The following is a 25,346-nucleotide window of genomic DNA, read 5'->3' as shown; positions in this document are numbered from 1 at the left end:
CTAGCTCTAACAGTATGTGTCTTTCCTGGGGGACCGCCGTCAACAGCACGGTGAACCAAGATGTGGTCTGCGAAAAATTATACCGTTGAGGCATCCGCGTACCATTTGTCTCTGTTTCAAAATTACCTTCGGGATCGTTCTCAAGTAGTATCACTTGGGTCAGTGCTGAGTAGGTCTTAGGAGTGGTGCCCCCGCAAGGATATATTTTGTCACCTCTTCTTTTTAACTTGTTTGTTAATGATCTTGCTATTCTTGCTAAAACTACGATAATATATCAATACGCTGATGACACCACGCTGGTGTCGGGCAACTCGGATTATTCACTAGCTCTTCCGGATGGTGCTAGAAATGTAGCCTATTGGTTTGAGGCGAACCCAATCACAATTATTCCTGTACAAAGTCGGCTAATTTGTTTTCGCAATTCACAGGAACAGTGCCAAATGACTTGTTTAGTTGGACGCTTGTTTATTCCTCATCCACCATTACGAGCCTCTTTGGTAGCTAATATCAGAACATTTTTATTTCATAGCCAAGCAAACTGCGTACGTGAGGCATTCTTCGAGTAAATGCGTTGGTAAAATTACTCAAGCAGTAGTGTTACTCACCTGAAAACTCCATGCCTGAAAACAATGCACCGTTTAGGCGCACCACAAATCCAAAAGCCCAACGGCATTTTTTCATATACACGTAGCATTTTTTATGTACTAGTGAAGCGTTTTGTAAAAACATTGTAAAATTTAGTTTGTGACCAGGCTTAAACTTAGGTTTACGCTGAGCAGGCACCTCGTCTCGAAATCTGTCCGATTAACCGAGTACTGACGAGCCCTGCAACATGCAAACAATATCTCCAAATTTTCGGGAGTACTATGATGGCTTTTGTTTTTACTGCACTGGGTATTATCCAACTACCTCTTTTTAATCTACTTCAAGGGCACGGGCTTTTCATGGCGACCCCCGATACCGGAGGCTAACCGCTGCGTCTATCAGCCACCTGTTTCACACAAACGCGCTTTCCTGTCAAGTGGCGCGGTTCTACCAAACAAGCATGCGTCATGTCGAAAGTGGCTGCAGAGTGACGGAGAACCCGGCACGGCTTGTTGTTCGCTACTAAATCTTGAACGTAGTCTTGTACAGCTGCCCATCGTCCTTGCCAGGGGAGTAAAGCGAGCTCCGAGACCGTACAAATCGTGGGCGCTGGTGACACTGGTGGGCGCTGACATGATACAATTCTCATGGTTGCCAGATCAATTTTATTCAGTTCCGTAATTATTTAACAGTTGTTCCGTAATTATTTAAATAAAACAAAGAACTGAAGCAAAATAGTTCCAAATAATTGCCTCAGTAATTAAACTAGCCCTATAAAAACGTTTACTGTAATTAAGCTTTAATTAGCGAAAAAAGAGTGAGTGCACAGTTCAGTTTTGGTTTCGATTTTCGGTGTGCTAGGAAGGGGCGAGGCCCTTGCGCCTGACTTGCGAAGTGTGTGTGTGCAGTCTCCAACTCAGATCTGCGTGCGTGCAAAACGTGTACAACTGGTACAACTCGGATGCACGCGCTGAGCAAGTGCCTTCCCGGGCGCTCGCGAGGCTGTCATTCGTTTCTTCACGTTAAGCACCCTATCTATTGCCCCTGCACTGACGCCGGAACAGCGATTCCGATCTGAACTTGGCTACCGCAAGTTCACTACAGGCTACGGAGTGGCAGCGATCGTTCTCGTTGGAAGAGAAATAAAAGGAGCTTTTATAATCGTTCCGTTCCAGTTGTTTTATTCATGGAACTTCTTACAGCTTTCCGTGCTTCGATCTTTTGCGCAAACGTTCGTAAAGGTAGAACGAAAAAAATAGGTAACGAAATGCGGTTTCTTTATAAACCAGTCACAATAAGACAATGCGGTTTCTTTTTAAACCAGTCACAATAAGACAATAAGTCAATGTTCTCTCCCCGCGCGCTCTGTGCAGCAAATTACTGCCCATTCAGTCCCGCAAGCTTTCCCTTTGAAGTGGTGGAAAGCAGCTAGAGCTTGACGAATACAGACAGAGAGGAAAACAGGACACGCCGCTGACTGTATTTCGCATACTCCCTTGGCATGCATTCTGCCACTCCGTTGGCCTGCGATCGACCGCGCTCTTTCGTTCCTGTGCTTCAAAGGGCCGCGACTCATCGGTAATATCGGCGTTGGCCCATGCGATAACGTTTTTCTTCTTGGTGTCAATAAAGGCTCCACATTCAGCTAAAGTCACAGATCACTTTACTTCATTTGAAAAGCATTGAGCCACGCGCAAAATGTCACAGAATGGCAAATAAAGTGGCACAGCGCAAAAATGCTCGGAGATCATGACGGAGATTCATTTTTCTGTGCGCTCCAGTACGGATCAGCTGATTCCTTGGCGTCTTCGCGCATGCGATCAGTCGCATTCGAGCTTGCGCGCAAGTTTGTGTGAGCGTTGCCACATCTTGCTCAAATAGTCTCAGTACATATAAGTCACACGCTGAACCGAGAACACGTCGGTATACCTACCCACAGGAGATAAAACTACGCAATGCTGTCGACGCCGCCTGCACAAAATCCGCCTGGCCAGCGGTCCACCATGTTACAATTATTCCCAGCATGCTTCGCTAGCCGGACGCGGAAACATGGAGGAAGAAAAAGTTAGGAGACGGCGCTACCGGAGAAACGTGAAGCCTATACATAAAAAGTAAAATCGAAGTCGGCCCAGGCGTCACTGCACCACGTGACCCCATTGCGCCGCCGCGGCGAGCTCTTCAATTTCGTCTGCTCGAAACTACTCTGCTGCCCGTTGTCGCGATGCCTGTTATATGCTGGTTTTTTTCCCACGGCTTTTGTCTCTCACACATACGCGGCACTCCTGCCCGCACGCGGGCATGAGATCACCGAGCAGACAAATGCAGGAAGGACGGGGAAAAGCTACCGCCAACCAAACACGAGAGAAGCGCCGGAGTCGGAGACCGCCGCCGCCGCCGCCGGCCCACCCGACCATGGAGGTCACGTGCTGGGCCGACTTCGGCGGCTTGAGAAAGAGAAACGGCGGAGGGAGCGGCTTCAACGGAGCTGGGCTTGCGAAGGCTAGCTGCGTGACGTCATGCCGTCTCCTAACTTTTTCTTCCTCCATGCGCGGAAACGACACAGTAGCGCGTTGCCAGATTACAACCCATTGCTTTCGCCGTTTTTAGTAAGCATAAGCTCAGCTGGCAACCTTCAAATCGTTGTATCATGTCTGCCACTGTGTGTCGTACGGTTCCAATGCATTGGCTCAGCGGCGCGCTTTCCCTCTAGAGTCAGTATATTATCTCTATGGTCCTTGCGGCTCCTGACATGGAAGAAAACGAGCTTCTGCTTTCTACAACCTACCAATTGAAAAAAAATTAATAATTGAAACAGAAGTCGTTTTGCACATCTCAAAGTCTCTTCCAACCTCGCGGCCCATGCCTAGGTGTACTCCACGTTCCCCTTGCTTACCGAGGCCCTTTGATTGCTTGAAACTTACCGCCGGCAAAGCTTTGTTCCCTGGCTCCGATTCATAAATCACGCGGCGGCACTTCCTCTCTCTCACTCACTCCTACTTTCAAGTGCACGGCGCGACACAATGTGTTCCGAGAGCTCAGTCGCCTTTTCGACACCACGTCAGTCTTGAACCTACCACCAGACATTCTCGGGCAGTACGCGATAATACATTTTTTCCAGCCCGAAACACTGGATCTTCTTGTTGTGATCCCCGAACATTTTGTCATTTTTCAGTCAGTCATGCGTCTCAGCACTCAGCTTATACGCATACTGAGAACAGCATTATAGTTCTTGCTGCTTCTTGGCTCCGCGAAAGCGCTTACAGAAATTCTCCAAGGGCGTGCAGCAATTTTTGAGCAGGCTGGACCTGACGCTTTCATAACTGTTGGCCTCCTCTGTGCTGAAGCGACCTATCACGTCTGCGGCTTCGCGCGGCAGCACCGCCAACAAGAGCTGCGGCCCCGTACCCCTCGAAAACCTCGCCTTGTGTGCGCCCGAAGTCAGCAAGAGAAAGCCCGATGTTCTCGCCTATGCTGTCCGATTGTATAAGGCCACTCAACTTAAACGACACCCGCTGCCTACCGCCAGTCGCCACGCTGCTCACCGTGCGCTTCTTCCCATAGGAGTTCCAGTGTAATACGCCTCAATTCAATATCTTGGCCCTTATACCGATTCTCACGGGCTTCCTCTCCCCGTTCTGGTCTTTCTTCTCTCTCTCTCTCTGTTACCATTAACCAGCCACTCATTTAATCGTGTTCCGCCTCAGGTGCTGCAATAGCCTCTGGTACTTCTGGCTTTCCTTGTTCTCTAGCCAACTCTAGCAATTGCGCTTTCAACAATTCTTTTACACCCATGGTTTGCATGAATTCCGCCAATCTTTTTTGCTACCGAAAACCTCTGTTCTGACGCTTGTACTAAAAACTACAGATGTGCTGTCACGATATCCGCACAACTACCTCCCCTACGCTGCACACTCTACGCGAAGCCTGGTAAATCTCAGCAAGAAACACCAAAGCACTCGCCCAAAGCACAAAAAGATCAGGTACGTGAAGTTAAATTTGAAGTTGCCGGCGTGTTCGTCACGGAAGCGTGTGTCGGAGTTCGGGTCTAGGAGAACTCGTCAAAAGTGAACTCGTTGCAGCCAACTCGTCATAGGTGAGTTCGTCACATAGGGCAAGTCGTCATAGGCCCTCTGGCACTAGGGAAACTCGTAACATAGGGCAACTGGACACTCGGCCAACTCGTCAGAATTTACGTTTTTTGTCTATCATGTTCAAATGAAAGAGTACAGAAGCTTGTATAATTCTCATCTTATGGGTAAACATTCTTACACTCCTCCTTTATTTCGCCATCTTTAATGTTTCCTTTGTCGCCTTCGAGGAACGCGCCAGCCAGACAGCGTATCTTATTTTTTTTTCTCTGTGCAGCAAATTACGTGAGCCTTTTATATTAGATTTAGTTTGCCCGTTCTGTTTTTCTAATACACTTTTTAATTTTTGGTAATTAAGTGACTGCGCTGTATTGGGATTGTGATTTCGTTCTGTGTTTTCGCTTTTTAGTATTTTGAACTTTTGTTTTCATGCCTGCTGTCTAACGATTATTGTCAAGCTGGGTAACTTTCGTTTTGTTAGTCTTCATATCACCTATATATGAAAGCGAAAGTCAAGGCTGGACTTAAAAGTTGACCCCCCCCCCCCCCCCCCACACACACTCACACAAAAACGTGTGAAGAATATTCTTTAGAAGGAGAAGAACAGCAAAAAACGAAACCGGAAGTTGTGCTGAAACGGAAAAGCCAATTTCAACCACCACCTGCAAACGCCAACATTTTGCCCATTTTATAGATATATACACAAGCAGGCAAAAAGCTTCAAAAGATAACGCAAAAAGAAAAAAACAAGAGAAAAAAAAGGAAAGCGCAAAAGAAAGAATAAGTCGACCCCCCCTCCACAGAAAAAGTGTTACGAATATTTTTTTGCAAGGAGAAGAAAAAAAAATATAAACCTGAAAAGAAACCCCATGCCAAGTAAAAAATGTGATTTTTTTTTGCAACAAGAAGGGAAATAAGAAGGGGACAGAGGAAAATGTGTTAAAATAGAAAAACCATTTCAACCACCGCCTGCAAACTAACAAAGGCAGAGGACCCTTCGAACTCTGATAAGGTCAACCTGGGAGTAATTATAAGATTAGAAGCCACTAACTTCCTCTCCCCATTTCCTCGACATCGGCCAAAAATGGAACCGCGAGACGACTTTTCCTAGCACGAGAAGGTTAGTGCTACCACTTTTCCTAGTACGGGATCACCTATAAAAAAAAATTAAAGCCGTTCCACTCAACGTGAAAGCTGTCGTAAATGCAGAGCAGTGATTCGCCATAACGGCCTGTGGCACCGTTATCCGCTTACTGCTACTACCCATCACGCTCTTCGCCTCCCTGTCTCACTTCTCTCTTGATGAATTGAACGGAGGTTTGTCCAAAGCAGTTCAAATTTTCCGCCTTCGCAGTGCTCGCGCGCCCCCTGCCTGGAACGAACAGCGCGAGCGGTTCTCGCACGTGCCAGCACCTTACTGCGCAGTCCACAACGCGTTGTTTTTGGCGGTCCCATCTCCCCGCGAGGGGGACTCGAGTAAATGCGTCGCATAGGGGGTGGATGTATTGCGTTAACGTTTAGTGTTTGGGGAGTTGGTGGTAGTGAATGCGTTGTATCAGCAGCTTCTTGACGTAGTTTGAATGAGTCAAGGATATAAGGCGCGTTGGTAGCCTCCCATTCTGTGTCGGCTTTGTGGCGCAGTGGGTAGAGCACCATGTACATTGCGTTCCGCCCGCAGGGTCGAGGGATCGAAACCAGGCACCGGATGGTATTTTTTTTATATAGTGTAGGGGAGGGCTGCCGACAACGACGGTGCGGACTACGACTACGGACGTCAACGCGGGTGACATCGTGAGTTCCTGAAATGCTCTGCATTTAAAAGTTCATACCACAAGCTGCATGCAGCACTGCGGAGGCTAGATTGTTGTCAGCATAGCCTCCGCGAAGGAAAGCGAGAATAGGCGCCGGGGCTTTGTAGTTGCATCTGCCGAGAGGGAAGACAGAATCAGTGCTGCCACAGGCAAAGAAAAAGTAGTAGTAGATTTTTGCTTGAAAAATCAGCAGAAATCATTAAAATTTAGCTGAAAATTCAGCGAGAAATCAGCAGATTTTTCTATTCAAAACAAGTAAGAAAGAGCAACTTCCCATTGCAAACTTCTCTTTTAACGCTCGTTAGCTAATTCGTGCACGCGCACGTGTATGGTGGCGCCGCGTAGGGGGAAGATACGCAAATGCGACTATGGTTTTTTTTCTTTTTATTTCTTTTCGGGTACTATATGCTTTGTGCGCGTCGGCGTCGCAAACAGCTGAACTGTGTACTGCGGGTACTGTCGTCGGTTTTTATTAGGTTAATTCCGGTGAGTTTCATTAAACTGACCCGAATACCCCTTATACCCTATATTTATACCCCTTATGTTAATTACATTGTTACAATAAAGCACGCATTTGCTTCGTTCCTACTGAATTTTGAGGGGTTCGCAATGAAATCGTATCGGAAACTACATTTTTAAAGCAAAGCTTTCTAGCTCTGCCAGCCAACGGTTCTTTCGTTGCGTGCGGGACAACAAACTCCCAACGCGGCGGAGGCGGCGGCGGGGGGAGGGGGGTTCATCCACGGAGCACACTGTAGATGGCACGGCGAATTTACCCAGCGTTCCCCGCGCGAAAGTGCCCGCTCGCCGGCGGCGGCGTCGGCGGTACGGCTTTGTCGTCTGCTTTAGCGACGGTTGTTTTGGGGCCTATTTTGGCGCAGCTTCGCGTCCATTGCGCGCTGCCTTTGCACGGCTTGATTAACTTGTTCGACAGCACCACCAGGGTAACCCGCACCCCACTGGATTAAGTGGCCGTGCGGCAAACATACTTTAGAATTGGTTTGCAGGGCGGGAACCACATACGGACATCTGGCCGCTGGAGAAACGCTACCTTTTGCCCACAGCTTGCCACGAATGGGACCCCGTTTTCTAAATTGGTGAATACCTATTGTTTTAAGAGGTATTACAAAAGGCAAAAGGAGAAACTGGTTCTGATAAATAGCTATTATAACAGTTCCCTCAGCTCTCTCGCAATTCTAAAACTTACTGAAATAACTTGCTTAAATAAGTATAAATGGGAATCACTAAGCTCACACGCCGAATCGTTTCGATGTCTGCGCTCGTGTCGCGCGGTGATGTAGCCACAAGCTAGCACATAAGGATGGCTAGGTTCCGCTGTCTCACCCCCCCCCCCCCCCCCCGAAAGACGCTCCTCTCCGTTTTGTTTCTCCCGCCTCACGGCCGTACTACAGCGGTGAGGCGGCGGCGTCCGCCGCTCTAGCCCGGCCGTGGCCGACAATGCTGTTGCGTTCGGGACGCCGCCGCCGCCCCCGCGAATTCAAAGTAATGGCTGGCAAAATCTCTGGTTTCACTCTTTGTAGAGCCACGTGTGTGAATTCAAGTGACTTCTCATGGGCAATGGCTGTGGGTGTCGTTTAAAGCTTTGCTTTCCAACCACCTTCCAGCGTGGATTGGAGGCAATTCTTTTTTTGGTTGGCTTTCAGTTCTTGACGAAAAGCCAATCAGAATAGGTTTTCGGAAAAATGGCGACGCCCCGATTAACTCGAGCTGAGGTCAAAATTGTGGTAGCTTTCGGTAACCTGATGTGCAGAAAGCAAAAAAATCAGTAGATTTTGCACTGTTATCACTAAATCAGCAGAAATTGGACAACATCAGCAGATCTACTGATAAATCAGTAGCAGTGGCAGCACTGTCACAGAATGGTCCTTTCAAAACCCCCTGATGATGACGATGATTAAAGGCCTCCCCTTTGAATCGGGGTGATGGCGTGCGCCATCTAGCCTATCTTAGTAGTTTGAAATTAAATTTAGTCCCTCAACTCGGATTTCTTTTTAATTCTGCCCTGCGGCTACCCCTGGCTGGGATGTTATTTTATCGACTTCCCTGCTTTTTTTTTTACCAATACTCTAGCCGCTGCTTAGTAATACCTACTGCTGACCAGTTAATGCTTCCATCAATTGCGAAGCCCAGTGCCTCAGGAAGTAGGACTTTCCCCCCAATTCTATCCGGCTGGATCTTTTGGCATCCTATGTGGTCGATTGTTTCTTTATCCCTCCCACATACAACGCATGTCTCATCCTGGGACGAATATTTGCTCATGTAAATTCGATTCAAAGGGGAGGCCTTTAATCATCGTCATCATCAGGGGGTTTTGAAAGGACCATTCTGTGACAGTGCTGCCACTGCTACTGATTTATCAGTAGATCTGCTGATGTTGTCCAATTTCTGCTGATTTAGTGATAACAGTGCAAAATCTACTGATTTTTTTGCTTTCTGCACATCAGGTTACCGAAAGCTACCACAATTTTGACCTCAGCTCGAGTTAATCGCATCTCGCAGAAGTCTGGCGGGGCCTGCTGGACGATTGCCCGTCTCCTAGTGCGCGCCGTACTACAGCCACGGCTTGTGTATCAGGCACAGTTCCAGCACATGACGCAAGCGGACTGGGCCCGGCTTGAGGCCATCAACAGGGCCGCCATGCGCACCATTACTGGCCTACCTCGCATAACACCAATTCCACCGCTACAAGCCGAAGCCCAGCTAAACACGCTTGATGAACTGATTCATCAGCGTCGTTCCGCACGCCTGCTGAAACGTGGGCTGGTTCCAGAGGCGGCAGCTCTGGCCGCGTACATGGGCCAGCCGCCGAATACGATGCCAGCCTTTTCCGTCGCAAGGCCGCCCTGGCTCTACCATCAGGTGACGGACAACAAGCCTCTGGCAAGGCTACATGTCCGAACCTCTGGCCTTCATCAACCTCCGGATACAGCCCTACTTCATGTCAGTCACCGGGCGCCTGCTACGCGGCCACGAGTCATGCAGGCTTTTGTGGACGCCGGGGCACAGGACTCCCTCGTAACCACAGCCTTGGCTTGTCCTTCTCACCCAATCTTAAACCAGAGCTGCGCCTACGAGACCCTCCGACCTCTACCAAGCCTGTTGGCAGAACTTACTGCTATTCGGGATTGTCTCCAAGCACTTGCATCGACGGTAACTACCGGCATGAAACTGGAAATTTACACGGACTCAACGACAGCGATACGTGATTTACGTCGCGTTGCGCGTAGCACCAGCATGTCGGCACGTATTCACGCGATCCTGGACACATACCCATGCCCTGTGCGTGTTTTGTGGGTTCGCCGGGACATGCTTCCTGCCCATATAGCAGCGGATCGCGCCTGTCGCCGTATAGACCTTTCACGGCCGCTACCACTTCTTTCAGTGTCCACCCTAGAAGAACTGCTGGTGGAGAAAGAGAGCCTCCGCCGCGCCACGCGTGCTTTACTTCCACCGCGTGGAACTGACCTCCCCAGTGGGCTCGCTCGCTGGGAGGAGGTGCTGCTGCGGAGGCTTCGAGTTGGGGTGGCCTTATCCCCAGCAGTGACCCACGCTTGGCCTGCCCGCTATCATTCACCGTTTGCGGACACCTGTCCCTTTTGTACGGTCCCTGCGTCCGAGGCCGACACGAGCCACCTTCTGTGGACCTGCCCTGCCCTGCAAACATCTCGCCTGCAACACCTCCGAGGCACAGGGCTCCATCCTGGGAGACCCCCTGATCTACAGCGGTGGATCTGGGGCCCGCAGTACCGGTCTCTGCTTACGTTTCTGCGTGACACAAATGTGATGTTGTATATTTAATTGTTATGCCGCAAGGCAAACTCTCGCAAAAAAAAAAAAAAAAAAAAAAAAAAGAGTTCTCAAGCAGCCAGCCCGTGCCTCAAAGAGCAACGCACTACCTTTATTGTTGTCATAAAAGTTCTCTTTCCGGATCTCTTTTTTGCTTGCTTTGTAGATTCCCAGCGATCCCTTCTTTTCCATCCTCTCTTTCCACATGAGCGTCTCTGTTTCCTTCACTTGCTTTTTAACTGCCCCCCCTTGTTTATTTGCCGCGGTCAAGGTATATTTAGTCGCCAGCTTTAGCGTCCTCTTCCGCCATTGGGTGTTCACTCCACGGTGAATTAGGCGCCCCTCAGTGGGCGCTCTATTGACAACAATGTAGCCTCCACAGTGCTGCATGCAGCTTGTGGTATGAACTATAGAACGAGATGCCCTCTTTGACCAGTTTCCCTATGACCATGTGTGCTGGTCTATGACCAGCACACGTGGCTCTACAAAGAGCGAAACCAGATATTCTGTCAGCCATTACGTGGGATTCGCGGGGGTGGCGTCCCGAACGCAGCAGCGTCTGCCACGGCCGGGCTAGAGTGGTGGACGCTGCCGCTGTAGCCCGGCCGTGAGTAGGAAGTGAGAGAAAACGGACAGGAACGTCTTTCGAAGGGTGAAACAGCGGAACCTAGCCATCCTGATGTGCTAGCTTCTGCTTACACCACCGCGCGACACAAGCGCAGACACCGAAACGATTCGACATGTGAACTTAGTGATTACAATTTATACCGATATAAAATCAGTTTAGTAAGTTTGAGGATTGCGAGAAAGCTGAGGGAACTTTTATAATCGCTATTTATCAGAACCAGTTGCTCCTCGCGCCTTTTGTAATACCTGTTAAAACACAACCGAGTTGGTATTCATCCATTTAGAAAAAGGAGTCCCATTCATGGCAAGCAGTGCGCAAAAGGTAGCGTTTCTCTAGCGGCCAGATGTCTGTATGTGGTCGCTACATTTTGTTTTCCCGTCCGGCAAGCCAATCGTTAACGTATATTTGCCGTACGACCACTTAATTCCGTCGGCTCCGGGTTACCCAGGAGGTGCTGTCGAACACGTTAATCAAACCGTGTGAAGGAAGCGCGCAATGGACGAGAAGCTGCGCCAATACAGGGCCAAAACAACTGTCGCCAAAGCAGACAACAAAGCCTTCCCACACCCGCGGCTGTGAGCAGGCACCTGTGCACGGGTAACGCGCGGTAACCACTGGCTGCGCCATCTACACTGTGCTTCGTGAGTGAAGGGCATTAAAGGGACACTGAAGTGAATTTGTCAAGCTCCTGTTTTTGCTTGCACTGAGTAGACTGGCTCAAACAAACACTCTCTTCATCGTTCATTTTTTTATTTTATAAAGACTGAAGAAGAAAAACTACCATGGGTGGTTTGCGGCGGCCGCACCAACTAACAGCAGTGACGTGAGTAAAAGGTGCTGCGTGATTGGACGATGTCCAAGATTAGAATTCAAACAAGTTTCGGTTTCGGTTCTGTGAAACAACATTCCTGGCATCCGACGTTATCGTTGGATGGCCATTCTCGATATCTCAGTAACCGGCATACCGCGCTTCTGCCGTGTTGTTGGCTGTAAAATTCGTCAGATAAGCCTACCAGCATGGCTTGGAATCTTAGCAATCACGAGCCGAGGCTATGAACACCCTCCGTATCACCGCAGACGCTCAATTGCGATGCGCTTTTGCCCCATCTTTGGAGCTTGCCTGGCTTATGCCTGTACCGTAAAAGGCGTGTTCGCACCAGGCCAAGGGACGGCTGATTCGGGACTGTGCCCACCGCCCGCAAGCAGTCGGTGCTTATGGCAACAGCACGCCAGCGAGAACTCGCTAGCGCGTCAGTGTCAGTCTGCGGGCGTTCTGCAACTAGCTCGTGGAGCAATGAACGTTACACCACAAAAATGGTGAATTGAGTATAGAAAACATCGGCCAAAATCAAATCAATCAACTTAAAAAAGAACGCACTCTCGAGGATTCGAACTTGCGACTTGCTTTTTTTTATCGCCTGGTTCGAGTCAATACATACTGCGCGCGGGAGCGCAGGGTTTGCCCCCCGTCCACGATTCCTTAACGAAAGCCCAGGAGGCTGCTTCAAACAAATACGTCTCCCCATTCGACGAAATTACACCTAACGTTCCGAATAGTCATGAACACTGTGCTAGCCGGCCTCAATGGCACGCGTGCCTTGCCTACCTCGACGTCGTCGTCGTATACTCGCCCGCAGCTTTGACGAGCACCTCGCTAAGTCGGAGTCGGTATAAGGCAATCCGTAGATCGGTATTAACGCTGAAGCCTGAAAAGTGCCGCTCTACGTACGAGGAACTGAAGTTTTTGGGCCACGTCGTCATGCTGAGGGAGTCCTGCCTGACCCGGCGAAAGCCGTACGGCCACCACCAACTTCGCGATGCTGAAGGAGAAGAAAGACGTGCGAAGGTTCCTAGGACTGTGCGCCTACTATCGGCGCTCCGTCAAAAACTTCGCAAAAATCACCGAACCCAAGCAGAAATGCACACACACGCTAGTGACATATAGTCTTGGGTGTTGTCGTCGTACAAAAGCCCGGCAACTGCGAAAAAGTAATCATATGCCAGCTGCAATCTCTAAAAAGAAGAAAGGACCTATTCGGCCTCTGCAACACAGTGCCTCGCCATAATATGGGCTGTCTCTAAGTTTAGCTGGTATATATGTACGGCAGGAACATTTAAGGTGGTAACAGACCACTGTGCACTTGCTCGCAAATTTAAAGGACCTCTCTGTCCGCCTCGGGTGATGGAGCCTGTGCCTTCAGGAATTCGACGTGGCCATCGTTTACAAATCTGGCAGCAAACATTCGGACTCCGACGGGATGTCGTCACGCGCCCATATCCACCCGCCACCACAACACTCTGATGAAGAAGCTGCAGTTCCTCAGTTTCGTGACGGAAAGCGACCTACCCTCCCAGCAGCGAGCCGACCCCGAGTTGCGCGTCATGATGGACTACCTCGAAGAATGCAATGTCGCCGTGCGGATGACGTTTAGGCGCAACTCCACTGCTCTCTGCCTGAAAAATGCGCTGCTAGGGAAGAATAACTTCGACCCTACAACGAGGACGAAGTACCTTCTCGTCATCCCTGCCTGCCTCCGCGACAAAATCTTGTAATAGTACCACGACGAGCCATCATCAGAGCACCTCAGCCAGGTACGCACGCTCGGGAAGATCAAGACAAGACACCACTGGCCCCGTCTTACATCCGACGTCGCCCACTACACAGCTGCCGTGACTGCCAACGGCGGAAAACGCCCCCGACGAGGGCCGCCGGACAGAGGCAGTGTCGCATCCAATGAAGTTTTACTGAGGAACGATCGACTATTGCTAGTTAAAACTTCTGCAGCCCATCGTCGTGCCATCGCGGCCCTTCCAACAGAACCTTCCAGGCCAGCTCCTTACGTCACGAGCCGCGAACAGGTGGATTGTTGTAGCCACAGACTATATGATGGGCTACGCAGAGCAGAGATCACCGCTCTCCCCAGGGGGACTGCTGAAGAAGTCGCAAAATTCATCAGTTGTGCTTTGGCATAGAGCCCCTGAAGTCATAATCACGGATTGCGGAACTGCAGCTGCAGAGCTCATGCAAGGCGTCCTACGCTACAGCAACAAGGATAACCGGAAGACCACGGCGTACTCGGCACTGATAGCGTGTTGCTGAAACGGCGGGCACTTTCTCTCGTAAGTTTACCAGCCCGGGTTCGAAATCGGCCGCATTTTCTTGCATGCCGATATGCGCGATTGGCGCGTTGAACGGGGAATCAGCTGATGTGGTATAGGAAAGCGGTGGAGTGGGCATGGGTAGCACGTATACGCTTGTCTCCTAAACGCGCATTAGCACGTCAGTTCACCGCGCTTGCCATCGGGGCCTTGTCTGTCGCTATGGGTGGCTAGGGAAGAGGAGCTGGATGGTACGCATGGCGCCATTTTTTTTTCTCGGCAGCGTCGGCACCGCGCCAGTGACACACGCTAAAGCTGCTAAGGCTGCCGATGATGATGGTGATGCTATGATGGACTGACAACACTATCTGTGCGCCATGTACCAGCCGTTTCATTGGCAAAGCACCATGGAGACGCTGTCTAAGTGACAGCGCAAATAGAAATTTACCCGGTGCGGTCCGCAAGAAAGCTGCACTTTACAGAGTCTTGCTCTGTACTCTGCTAAAGTTCTGTACCTGCCTAGATAACGCCAAGAATCGACAGAAAGCGCCTGACCCTCCCACGAGGTGCAAATTGTCAATCATTGCACTCTTGACGGTCAACCGCCTTGAGGGAAAACATAAATTCCCCTGGGAATTATGGTAGCTTTTGGCGTCTTGGTCGTGGAGGTCGGAAGAGGACATATCCCATGATGAAGCACCGAGAATAGCGTTTTCAGCGATGCACTGCCATCAATATTGACAATATACTGATTTAAGAACCTAATTATTCTTGTTTCTCGCGTCTGGACATTTTCCGCTAGTTTTTCAGGGCTCGCATAAATGAAGAATGCTATTGCACATCCAAGTAGTGCACACATTTTGCTCAGCATGAGCTTGGGCGAGAGCTCTTTGTTTTAACGTAGCCCAAATGCATTTGATTCATTAAGGCCTACATATAAAACCAAATGGCTTGCGTGGAGGAAGAAGTCAGCGGATGAAGCCAGGGGGCAGAAGAAGAAACATGGCGCTGAACGCGCGCCGCTTCTTGGGCGACTGCAGCAGCACACGCGTATGTCGTCGGAGGAGGAGAACTTGCAAGGCGACAAGGAGGGCGGCAGCAATGATGACAACGAAGACGGCGGCAACGAGGACGAAGACTCGGGCCATGGCGCCGGAGACGACAAGAAGGACTCGAGCGAGGAGAACCAGGAAGGCGACAAGGAGGCCGGGGGAGGAGACGCAGGCGCCGCAGAGGCTGGATCTTCGCATGCTGGCGGCAGCCGGCGCGCCAGCGGCGCCACGGGCGGCTCCGATGCCCGCAAGAAGCTGGCCCTGATGGGTATCGCGGCCGCCATCGCGGGACTGGCCATCGTCATTATCGCCATTGCCGTCCTCACGAGCAAACGCACTGCCGAGACCACGGAGTCGTCAACAGAAAACATCACAACGGTGGTTGTGGCCTTCGACGATCCGGGCTTCCAACAGGACGACTTCTGGTAGCGTCGGCCTCTCATATGCACGTCTGCTGGCACCCAGAGGCAGGAAGCGTCGAAGTGTGTGCTTTAAACATGGTAATCTCCAGCCCACGTCAATGGACGCAGCGAGGGCGAGCGTCGCGCTTGTTGACTGGCAAGGGTGTAGCCACATTTCGCGCTTTCCGGGTTTGTTTGCCTCGCTTGCGTGCATGTGTCTTCTGCAGCCCGTCATGGACAACTCTTCATTGTTTCATGTTTGTTCAGCTGCACCTTAACTAAGACTAGTTCATCGAAGCCGGTGATGATGTTTCAGTGTCCACACTTCTTACCCCGCCGTGGTGGCTCAGTGGCCAGGGCGTTGAGCTGCTGAGCCCAGAACGGGGGTTCGATTCCCGGCCGCTTTTCTGATGGAGGCGAAGAGCAAAAGTGCCCGTGTGTTCTAGATTTCAGCGCAAGGTAAAGGTCCCCAGGGAGTCAAAATTAATGCGGAGCCCTCTACTACGGCGCGCCTCATAACCTACGTAGTTTCGGCGCGTTCAACCCGATTATCAATCAAATCAACCAGTCCACATTTCTTTTGTTTTTCCGCCTCATCCCTGCAGCCGAACGAGTGTGGTGTGTTCTTGGAAAACACGCTATTACGTCGTAGACACTGACCAACCGCATTAATTTAGGCGAGGAATGGTTGGGACGTACTCTGGTGTCAGCACCAAGCAATGACTTGAGGTTCCTGCACACAACCATTGAACCGTCGGTCGTTACGAAGGTTTTTAGCCTTGGGACGTTTATCCGCAACGATAAAGGAAAATCACCGGGTGTAGTTTACTGTCGGTAGGCATTTCGTGACGCAACTGTATTGCCTTTTTGCTTCTCGAAAATGTGGTGTATGTATATTTTTCCACGTTACTTGTGTTAATGCTGCGAAACTTTTTGCTGCGTAAGAGGGCCGGTAAAGGAACACGAAGAAAGTTGTAAACGTTGTTCAGTCCCTTATCAAGGTAATAATTGACTGTTTAGGCTATAATCATTTTTTTCTTCGGCGCATTCAGAAACATTTTCCCCCCAGAAGTAGGAAGCCCTTTATGCTTGCGCAATTTGGCAAGGCCTGGTGCAACGACACACTCGTCTGTCGACGGGACGGCCTTTTTTGCAAAGTGCGCGTGCGTACATCGTATATCACCATAAACAATGTCGGTAATGAGGATGATCGAGAAGGCCGAGATGACGTGGACCCCATGGCTGCCCCGTGCGGGTTCACTGCAGCACTGCACGAGGCGGCCCCCAAACTTTTCCCGCTGCGAAAATACAATGGGACTGCCGCAGAAGGCAGGCAAAATAATGCAATGCAGCCAACAAAACAACAAAACGTTATCGCCGAGGTAACTTTGTGTCCCTTTAACGAGTGTTCAAATCGCGTTTTGCACGCCGAGAGGACTGGCGTTTAAGACGAGATTCACTGTTGGGATCTTATTAGCAGCAATAATTGTTCTTTTATGTCCAACTAGACTTTATCCCCATGTTCGCCTTCATACGTGGCGAATGTCCCAACGATCCATGAGAGTGCTTTCTAATAATTCCAGAAGGGTATGCTGACGGGCAGCGCCTTTGTTTAGTCTTACCTTTCTTCGTCCCGTCGTTTGCGCTGTTTTTCTTAGTTTCTAATAATGTTCTCTGTTCGAGTTTCTGCGAGGTCTTACTTTGCTCGTAAGTCATGGCCGAAGCCGTTGAATGTTCCACGAAAAAGGCGAGAGTACCCAAGCATTCATAGCCGCTTCAATTGGTAGCAGAGGGAAAATAAAGTTGATTGGTCTCCTTTTTTTAACATGCTCTAATTACATAAGGATGCTTTTTGTGAATCTAGAGTTTGCAACGTGACCGTATTACGGAAATTTGTCAGCAGTAAAATTAACTCTACCGCCGTGGTCGGTTTTACGTGTTAAAGTTTTCTTCGCATGCGCGTCAGAGCTTATATGCCCAATAGTTTGGCGTGGCAGTCACTCTCTTTGAAGTAAACAATTACCGTGTACTTCGCAGGTCTGTGTAATTTGTAGCCTGTACTAAGCTTTGCGAGATTAGAACCAGGAAGAACGTCGTAAGCCATACAGGAACACTTCCTTGAAAGATAGCAAATGTCGTGTTTTTCATTGCTTTGATGTTTTGGTCGTTACGTTAATTTATCAAAATTCGTAGTTTCGCTTTGCCATATTGTAGCTGCACAAGTATGCACTGCCTGTGTGCCTAGATCAGGCAATCCATGTAGTTTTTTTTACGCTTCGACACCTCATTTGCAGCTGCGTCGAGAATTTAAATTACGTGTAAACTTATGGCTCCGGTTGTTTTTGTTTAAATAGACACTCGCTTGACTCTTAAGGGCGGCCTTGTTGGTGTGTTTTCGTTTATTTCACAGCCTCTGGGCTTAGTGGATACGAAGCGAGTTCGAGCTATATCCAGGAAACTAGGTTAGCATCCCGGATATAGCCCGGCAAGGAACGGTAAGCAGGGCCATGGAGCCAGTGATGGTAAGGAGTGTCTTGCCGCATTCAGTCCTGTCACTATCAGATGTTTTCTTCGAATGTCCTTGGTTCCAGGGCATGTCCATATACATGGTTAAGGTCTGCCGGAGTCGTTGTATCGGAGCAGATTGGGCATTTCACATGTCCGCCGTAGTTTCCTCCACATCCATGTACTTGTGCGGGCAGGCGCAAGCACCACTCCCAAGCGAATCCTTCGCAGGACAGCCTCCTCCATCCTGGTGAGGAGGAGAACCAAATCCGAGAGCACGCGTTCGGCGTCCAAGGTCCCCCTTTTCAGCCATTCGTGTGGTCCATGAGTCACTTGGGAGCTGGGTGGGGGATGACGGGGCCGGGCAGTTGTGTGGCAGGAAATCAGCCCGTTCATTGCCTACAAAATCGGTGTAGAGGCACCAACGACACAAGCACCTTTGACGAAATTACTTGTTCAGCTTAAATGGCTTTCACAGTGACATTTTGGTTGCCGGTTTATGCGTGCACGGGCGGGGAGTGGAGGGGTGGGGGCGCGCATGCCCTCACTGATGACATGTCCGTTGTGCTGGCGTGAGGTTTAAACGTTGACGCCAAACGGCCCAGTGCGGCCTGTCTGGTGTCATACCGTAAGATGCCCACGACGCAGGATGGAAGCGGACACCATGCATGTTTGTCCGTTAGAATAAAGCTCGAGTCCCTCGAAGTTTCATTCAGCTAATTGGCTAAGAATATGCTCGGTCGCAACAACTTAAACTATTACGTGTTTTGTTTCGTGCACTCCGTGAACTGCGTCCTGATTCGCAGGTTATCCCTCATTACCGAGTCGAAGGACACATTTTGTTAATTAGCTCATCTAAAAACGTTAGAAGGCGATGTGGCACGAATGTGCAAGAGACTGACAACAGCTGATTCTTCTAAGGACGATAAGGCGGATCAATTGCCGCCAACTATATTTTTTTATAATCCCACCTGAATCTATCACGCAAAAAAAGACAAAAAACCGCGTTCGTGAAACCTGCATGCAGTAAAGCCACTTTTTATATTATTGCGCAAATACGCCTTTCGGCATGAACTGAATGAAATCTAGTCCCGTCTCCTCTAGCATAGGAGGATATGCCACTATTATAGTGTACTATAATTCTAGCTCTGTAGTAGGTAAGTCCGGTCTACACAGCCACCATGTACACAACGAAGAGAACATGATGATGATGATGATGATTAGTGGCTTTCCCTTTGAATCGGGGCGTCGGTTGTCAGCAATCGACTTGCCTGTTTTATTACGTTTACATGCCCTACTCCCAGGTTAACCTATAGATTTGCTTCCTCCCTCCCATTTCTCCCTCTTTTCTGTTTTAAACTCCTCGCCCCCACCCCCCTTTTTTCTCCCCTCGCTGTTCTAAATTCTCGTCCGCATGATTACTCAACCTGCGTACCCATCCCTTCCCTGCTTTTCCTCCACCACCACTCCAGTCGCCTCTTCGCCACCTCTATGGCCTTGAAGTTGAGGTTCCCCCTCGCCCCAAATCCCAAAGCCTCCGCCAGCGTCGTTTCCCCCTCACCCCACGGTGGCCGTATCTCTGTGCAGCTCCTGACAATATGTTCTATAGTTTCTCGATCACTGCCGCAGCATGCACACGTTTCATCCTGCTGCCTGTAGCTACCCGTGTATGCCCGGGTTCTCAGGCACCCTGCCCGTGCCTCGAAGAGCAACGCACTGCCTCTCGTATTGTCATAGAATCCCTCCTTCTTAATTTCCCGTTTCTCTGTCCTATAAGTCTCCAGGGTTTTTTTCGCTTCCATTCTCTCTGCCCACTTCGTCGTCTCTGCTGCCTTTACCTGCTTTTTAACTGTTGTGTAAACCCCGCTTTCCCCTACCGACTTTCCGTACCGCTTGGTCAGCTGTCTGGTCCTCCGTCTCCACCGCGTGTCCACGCTCCTCAAATACAGGTACTTAAACACCCTCGCGGCCCATCTTTCGTCCTCCATGTCACGAAGTCGCTCCTCAAACTTTATCTTGCTCTGCGCCTCCCTCGCCTCGAAAGACGACCAGCCCATATCCCCTTGTACCGCTTCATTTGTAGTTTTACTGTGGGCCCCTAGGGCCAATCTGCCTACCGCCCTCATACGCATCTGCCTACCGCCCTCATGCCATACGCATGTAGCGCCATCTGCGGTGTAAACGCTTCTTGCGACCATCGCGCGCTTCGCGTGCGTCGTCACCTCCTAGTCGGCGACTCCCCCTGTTTTGTGATGACTCGCATGACTGACTCGCTCAGCTGTGTGCCGGCTGTGCTTCGCCTCTTTCGCTGCCTTCGCATGGTGCAACAAAGACCGCAACAAAGGCGTGCGGTGTGTTTGCTGTGAAGGTGCAGCAGCACGTGTGAAAGATGACATTTGTTGGTGCGTTCTGTGTTCGTACGTCAAGGTAGGATGAAGAAAGAGCCGCTTCACTTCAAGTTTTCCCCATCCGATCTCTGTTCCGCAAGTGCCAAACTTTTTGTGCTACTCGGTAAGTTACAGAAGTGAACTTTGCCGTCTTTGTTCACCTGCGCATCGCACGCCGGTCGCCCGCGCGCTTTGCTCGTTGTTCATAGCTCGACCGATAACAGATCCAACACCAGTATGTTGCCTACTGATGCCCAATCGCGCGATTTCAGTTTTTATGGCCCACTCAAGTGACGCACTGGCGAAAAACTGCTCCACCGAATGCGAAGAATGTGCGCCCGGTACATATGCGACTTCGGGTGGGTAAAGAGAACGTAACTATTTATTTTGGCAGCGTCTCCTGCCACGCGCGTGGCAGCAGCCACGCCCCCCTGGCAACGGCTGCTGCCACGCGTGACGTCATAATGACGTCATAACATTAACAATTGTCATTATTTTGTGTAGTGTAGTCCGAAATACACATTTTTTTTTTTATTTGCAGTACAAAATAACGCACCATTGAACTGCTAAAACTTTTCTAAACAAACAATTTTTGTTCTTGCGGGAGCAGCCGGCGATGCTGCTGCTGCTGCCAGCTGCCGTATCGCGCACATGGAGTCGCGTATCCGAAAGCGTGACGAAGCTCCGATTTTCTCGGGCCGACAACGTAGATAAACCGGAGTTCATATTGTTAGAAGCACTATCTGAAAATGTGAGAAAGTTGCTTGTGATTATGTATTGCGTGGGGACCCAGCCAGCCTTTCCAGACCGCAGCAAAATAGCCGCTCTCGAGTAATGTTGACCTGTGACCGCTTGGTTATGCTTGGTGTACGCCGATGGTACCTGCGTACAGTTTCAGCGTACGTGAGACGACATCGCACAGCCGACTGGCCTCGTTCGAACAAGCTACGTTCCACACAAGAAAATACACCGTCCGAGCGTAATTCTGTGAACCTTCCGACGCATGTCGTCGCGGCGGCATCTGCTATCAACAGTTTGCACCACGGCAAGTCCAGAATGCTTAAATGGGCGACCTGAAATCGCGGTGTATGTTCTCGAAATGAAGACAACTTAGCAGCGCCAAAAGGTAATCAGAATGTACAGTGCCGAGGACGAAGGGTAGTGGCGGCAACCGTTTTTTACTAGGCACATGTGCGCATTACAATTACAGACAATTGCGCCGAGAATAGGAAAGGTAATCTTTGGTGTCCCCACACATGTACCACGTACGTACCACTACAGTAGATCTCCTCTTCTGAAATATTAGCAAGGAAAACTCGAAAATCGGGAAGTTCTTATTTTCTAGTGGGCGAAATTGTAGCTTAAAATTTGTTTTACACCCACGATACGTTTTATGAGCAGAAAAGTCCTGTGAGCATGCGCCACAAGGATCATAATTGCGTGATATTCAGCGCTTAAAAAGATTTCCTAGTAGAAACCAAATATTTCGTAGTAGGATACATGATTCTACAACAGTTTAGGACCTGCGACCTTCAAAAGGTAGACTAGCTAGACGCTTCATCTCATAGCCACTGCACTGGTATAACTTTCACGTCTCACTGTACCGTGGTGTACGCTATGTTGGCCAGACTTGACTGAGTCCCTCATGCAAAGGAAGTTAATTCAGGACACACACCCAGACGATAGGGTCAGAGAAGAGGCTGTAGAGACGGCAATAGGAAGGGTATACGCTTGGCCGGCCATCATGTCTAATACACCTACATGCACTCCAGCATATGAAAACCTATGGGTTCTGCACAGGCTCAATAAGCAACGTCAAAGAGAATCTTAAGATGTGCCTGGAACGTGAAAGCATCTACGGATTGTTTGTGTAAACAGGTATAAGCAGCGAGCATGCTGCAAATGTAATTGATAGGCAAACGTCAAGGCTATCATGGGGCGAATTTAACAAAAAGAAATGGTGCAAAAGATCCCAATTTCAAACTACATTGATGTTATATGTGCATGCACTATAAACACAGTCATCAGTATGTTAACTGTACGTAAACACTCAAGTGATATGATCAAACGGAACTAGAGGCCCCACTGCAATCGCCAAGTTATGTTTCTTTGCAGTGGAATAGGTCGGTATCTGTTAGTCGCACAAACAAGATTCTCTGATGGCATGGAGAAATAGCTGGAAAGTGGCTATGGAGCTCCAGCTGCTTTACACATTTTCTGTAATACCAGTTATTTGTTTGAAGTTTGCAATAAAATTGATCTCATTTGTTAGTCTTTTTAATTAATGAACGAAACTTTTCATGGCCACAAAACAGTGGTCGATAAACATGCTCACTTTCTTTGGTGGCTTGTAACGATTCACTAGAATTTCACATGGCCAACCCAAGGAATCCATGGCTCGTACACTGCAGGGTAGTGCTAGTCTCCAAAAACATTTGCCAGGATGACTGGAAACTAGTGCGGCCCACAGGCTCCATAGGTGGAAACCAGTAGCCCACCCACAGCGCCATAAAACAGCTAATGAATGGAGTGAGTCTCTGCTAAATATTAAGCAGGTTCAAAGGGTAGGTTCACATTGATAGATTTTGTGCCATCGTTCACTGTGCGTAGATTAACTATTTAACGGGCACAATAGTCATTTTTGTTACTTCGGACAGTTGAAGGGTTGCCTAAATGTTCTTTAACAAAACAAAAAGTGAAAGCTCTCAGGGATTTTAAAAAACATTGTTTAGCCTCTCCAGCAATTGTCCCAGCCTGAAGGAACTCGGCTGATAGTTGGTGCCGACTGTCGTCCTCGCTTGCTAGCTCCCTGACCAAGCACATAAATGCAGTGACTAAGAAAGATGGTGACCAAAGTGAGAAGAGAAGGTGGATCCCGTACAACAGCCCTTGATCATCTAAACACCAGAAAAAAGCGCCGATGACTCACAGGCCACGACTAGGGCGTTAAAATACCTTTTGACATACATTTACAGGGCATTTACAACCTTTTATCAAAAAAATCTTGATTACACACAGTCCCTCCATGGAAGGGGTTTGTTTCTGACAAGGTCGTTGAAATTTGTTATTAGTGACAACATAAACTCATCATTGGTCCCTTTCATTCAGCACACTTCCGGGCTTCGTTTTAAAAACCCTGCTGTTTCTATTTCACGTATAAATGAACTGCTTATGCAATATTCTCTTATTTACCTATGTTCTAAGTAAACTGTGTTATACCGTAAAATGTGATGTGCCGAGTGCATGCAGGTGTAACATTCTTCAATGGGACATGCAGAACATGAAGCTCAGTGCTGATAAACTTAAATCAGGGAAAATAAAGCTTCCCATGTTGCTTCTTTATTTTTGTAACTATTCTCTCTACCAAATACCTTGGTGGTAAACTCAACTCAGCTCACCTTTTCCCTAGGCCTTTATAATTGTTTTGCTCTGCAATTATACATTCTCAGCTGGAGCATGCCTGCTGAATTCAGGCCCCAACCACGCTTTACTATTTCTCAATTGCAGCTGTATGAAATGTTGCTCTCTAGGTTTTGCCAATGATTTCCAACAGGCCATTTAATTGGTGTCAGAACCATTTTATACCTTTAATTGCTATTTATAGCAAACAGTATTATATCATTTTTCATAACACATTTTGTTGTAACCTCATTCAATGATTTTGTTACCCCGCCAGCCTGGTTCATAAATCTTTGCGTGAACATGCCCGTCTTGCAGCTAATCTGCATTAACAGACACCACACATTTTGGCTTTCCAGCGTAGCTTTGGTGTCCGCAAAAAGGAATCTTTTTCATGCTCTAGGTGTGTTTTCTATTAAGAGTGGCCTGGCAAGGGTAGTGTGAGATGGGGTCTACAATCCCCTTCACAAAGAAATCACTGATCATTGATCTCCACCAAGTCATCTCTAACGATTAAGTGATCACCTCCCCCTCCTCCCTTCTTCCCCTTCCCCAACTACGGCCATGTGGCCTCCCCCATCTTAATAAATGTCATTCATTCATTCATTTCTTGGCTCCTCTGCAGCGCTTTGTAGAAAAAGATCACTTGCTGGTTTGGCTTTCCCGCAGGGCTCTAGTGTAGTGCAAGAAAGTATCGCGTGCTTATTCCTTTTTTGTTGGGGTTTTAATGCTGTGCATCTTCCAGAAGAACCCTGGCATTTTGTTTAGAAATGGAACTTCACAGCACAAACAGTGCAGAGAAAGTAGAGCTACTCACTTTTTGCATAGACACGGAAGTTTGGCAGATCACTTGTCATTGACAAGCAAGTGTTTGATTTCTGGCTTAAGGTGCAACGCTGGGATAGTTTACTAGCTGGGGGGAAAAAACACAGCACTGATAAACGGTACTGAAGTACTAGGAAAGGTGCCGTGATCAACATGGTTTCCATGTGTTGGCAGCTTTTTGGTCCAGTGTTTTTCATGAATATTTGCCAGGGGGCCTTAACATGGCCTGCTTTTGTGTAACAAAAATGTCAACAGTGAAGCACTTATCAATGCTCACATGCTGCTCATTGATACCAGAGCAAAAGTACGTTCAGCAGTCATTTTATTGTTAAAGCCACCCATGATCCATACACCTTCCAGCTGTACTGCAACTTTCACAAACACCGACAGACATTCACATCTACGCACGTGGCCTTGGCTCCAGTTCTTGCACAAGGAATTAAGAAGTACTCTTGGGAGTGGGCAATGTCACGCTCGACACCAACCATTACCCCGAAGTTGTACTTGATGAACTATTTTTTAAGCCTGTTGGCTTAAAGGATTTGTTTAAGTGCCCGTTTTGTGGAAGAAAAAGAAACAGCTAATGGGCACACAACCCGTGAATGTGTTTTCTAGCAGCTGGCTTCTGACGAGACTTGCATCATTGTGAATGAAATGTGGGACATTTTATAATGCCCCTTACCACTAAATAAATTCACTTGAGCAATTTTCCAAAACAGTTTACACAGTGCGGAGTTAAAAAGCAATAGAATGTGAAAC

The 25,346-nt window shown here is 48.8% G+C and overlaps 1 protein-coding gene across 1 annotated transcript in view; it reads left to right on the top strand.

The window, feature by feature from the left end:
- Positions 1-20,196: 20,196 nt before the first annotated feature.
- Positions 20,197-25,346, top strand: part of LOC144156243 (uncharacterized) — a 41,861-nt gene continuing 36,711 nt past the window's right edge. The window contains exons 1-2 of the mRNA XM_077688154.1: positions 20,197-20,487; positions 20,636-20,722. Coding sequence (XP_077544280.1) covers positions 20,409-20,487; positions 20,636-20,722 — 166 coding nt within the window. The 5' untranslated portion in view covers positions 20,197-20,408. The remainder of the gene's footprint in view (positions 20,488-20,635; positions 20,723-25,346) is intronic.

This window comes from Haemaphysalis longicornis, unplaced genomic scaffold (assembly GCF_048455015.1).
Source record: "Haemaphysalis longicornis isolate Haplotype H1 unplaced genomic scaffold, Haemaphysalis longicornis Haplotype H1 scaffold_1, whole genome shotgun sequence".
NCBI classification, from domain to species: domain Eukaryota; kingdom Metazoa; phylum Arthropoda; class Arachnida; order Ixodida; family Ixodidae; genus Haemaphysalis; species Haemaphysalis longicornis.
This window is presented reverse-complemented; position numbering and strand designations above follow the sequence as displayed.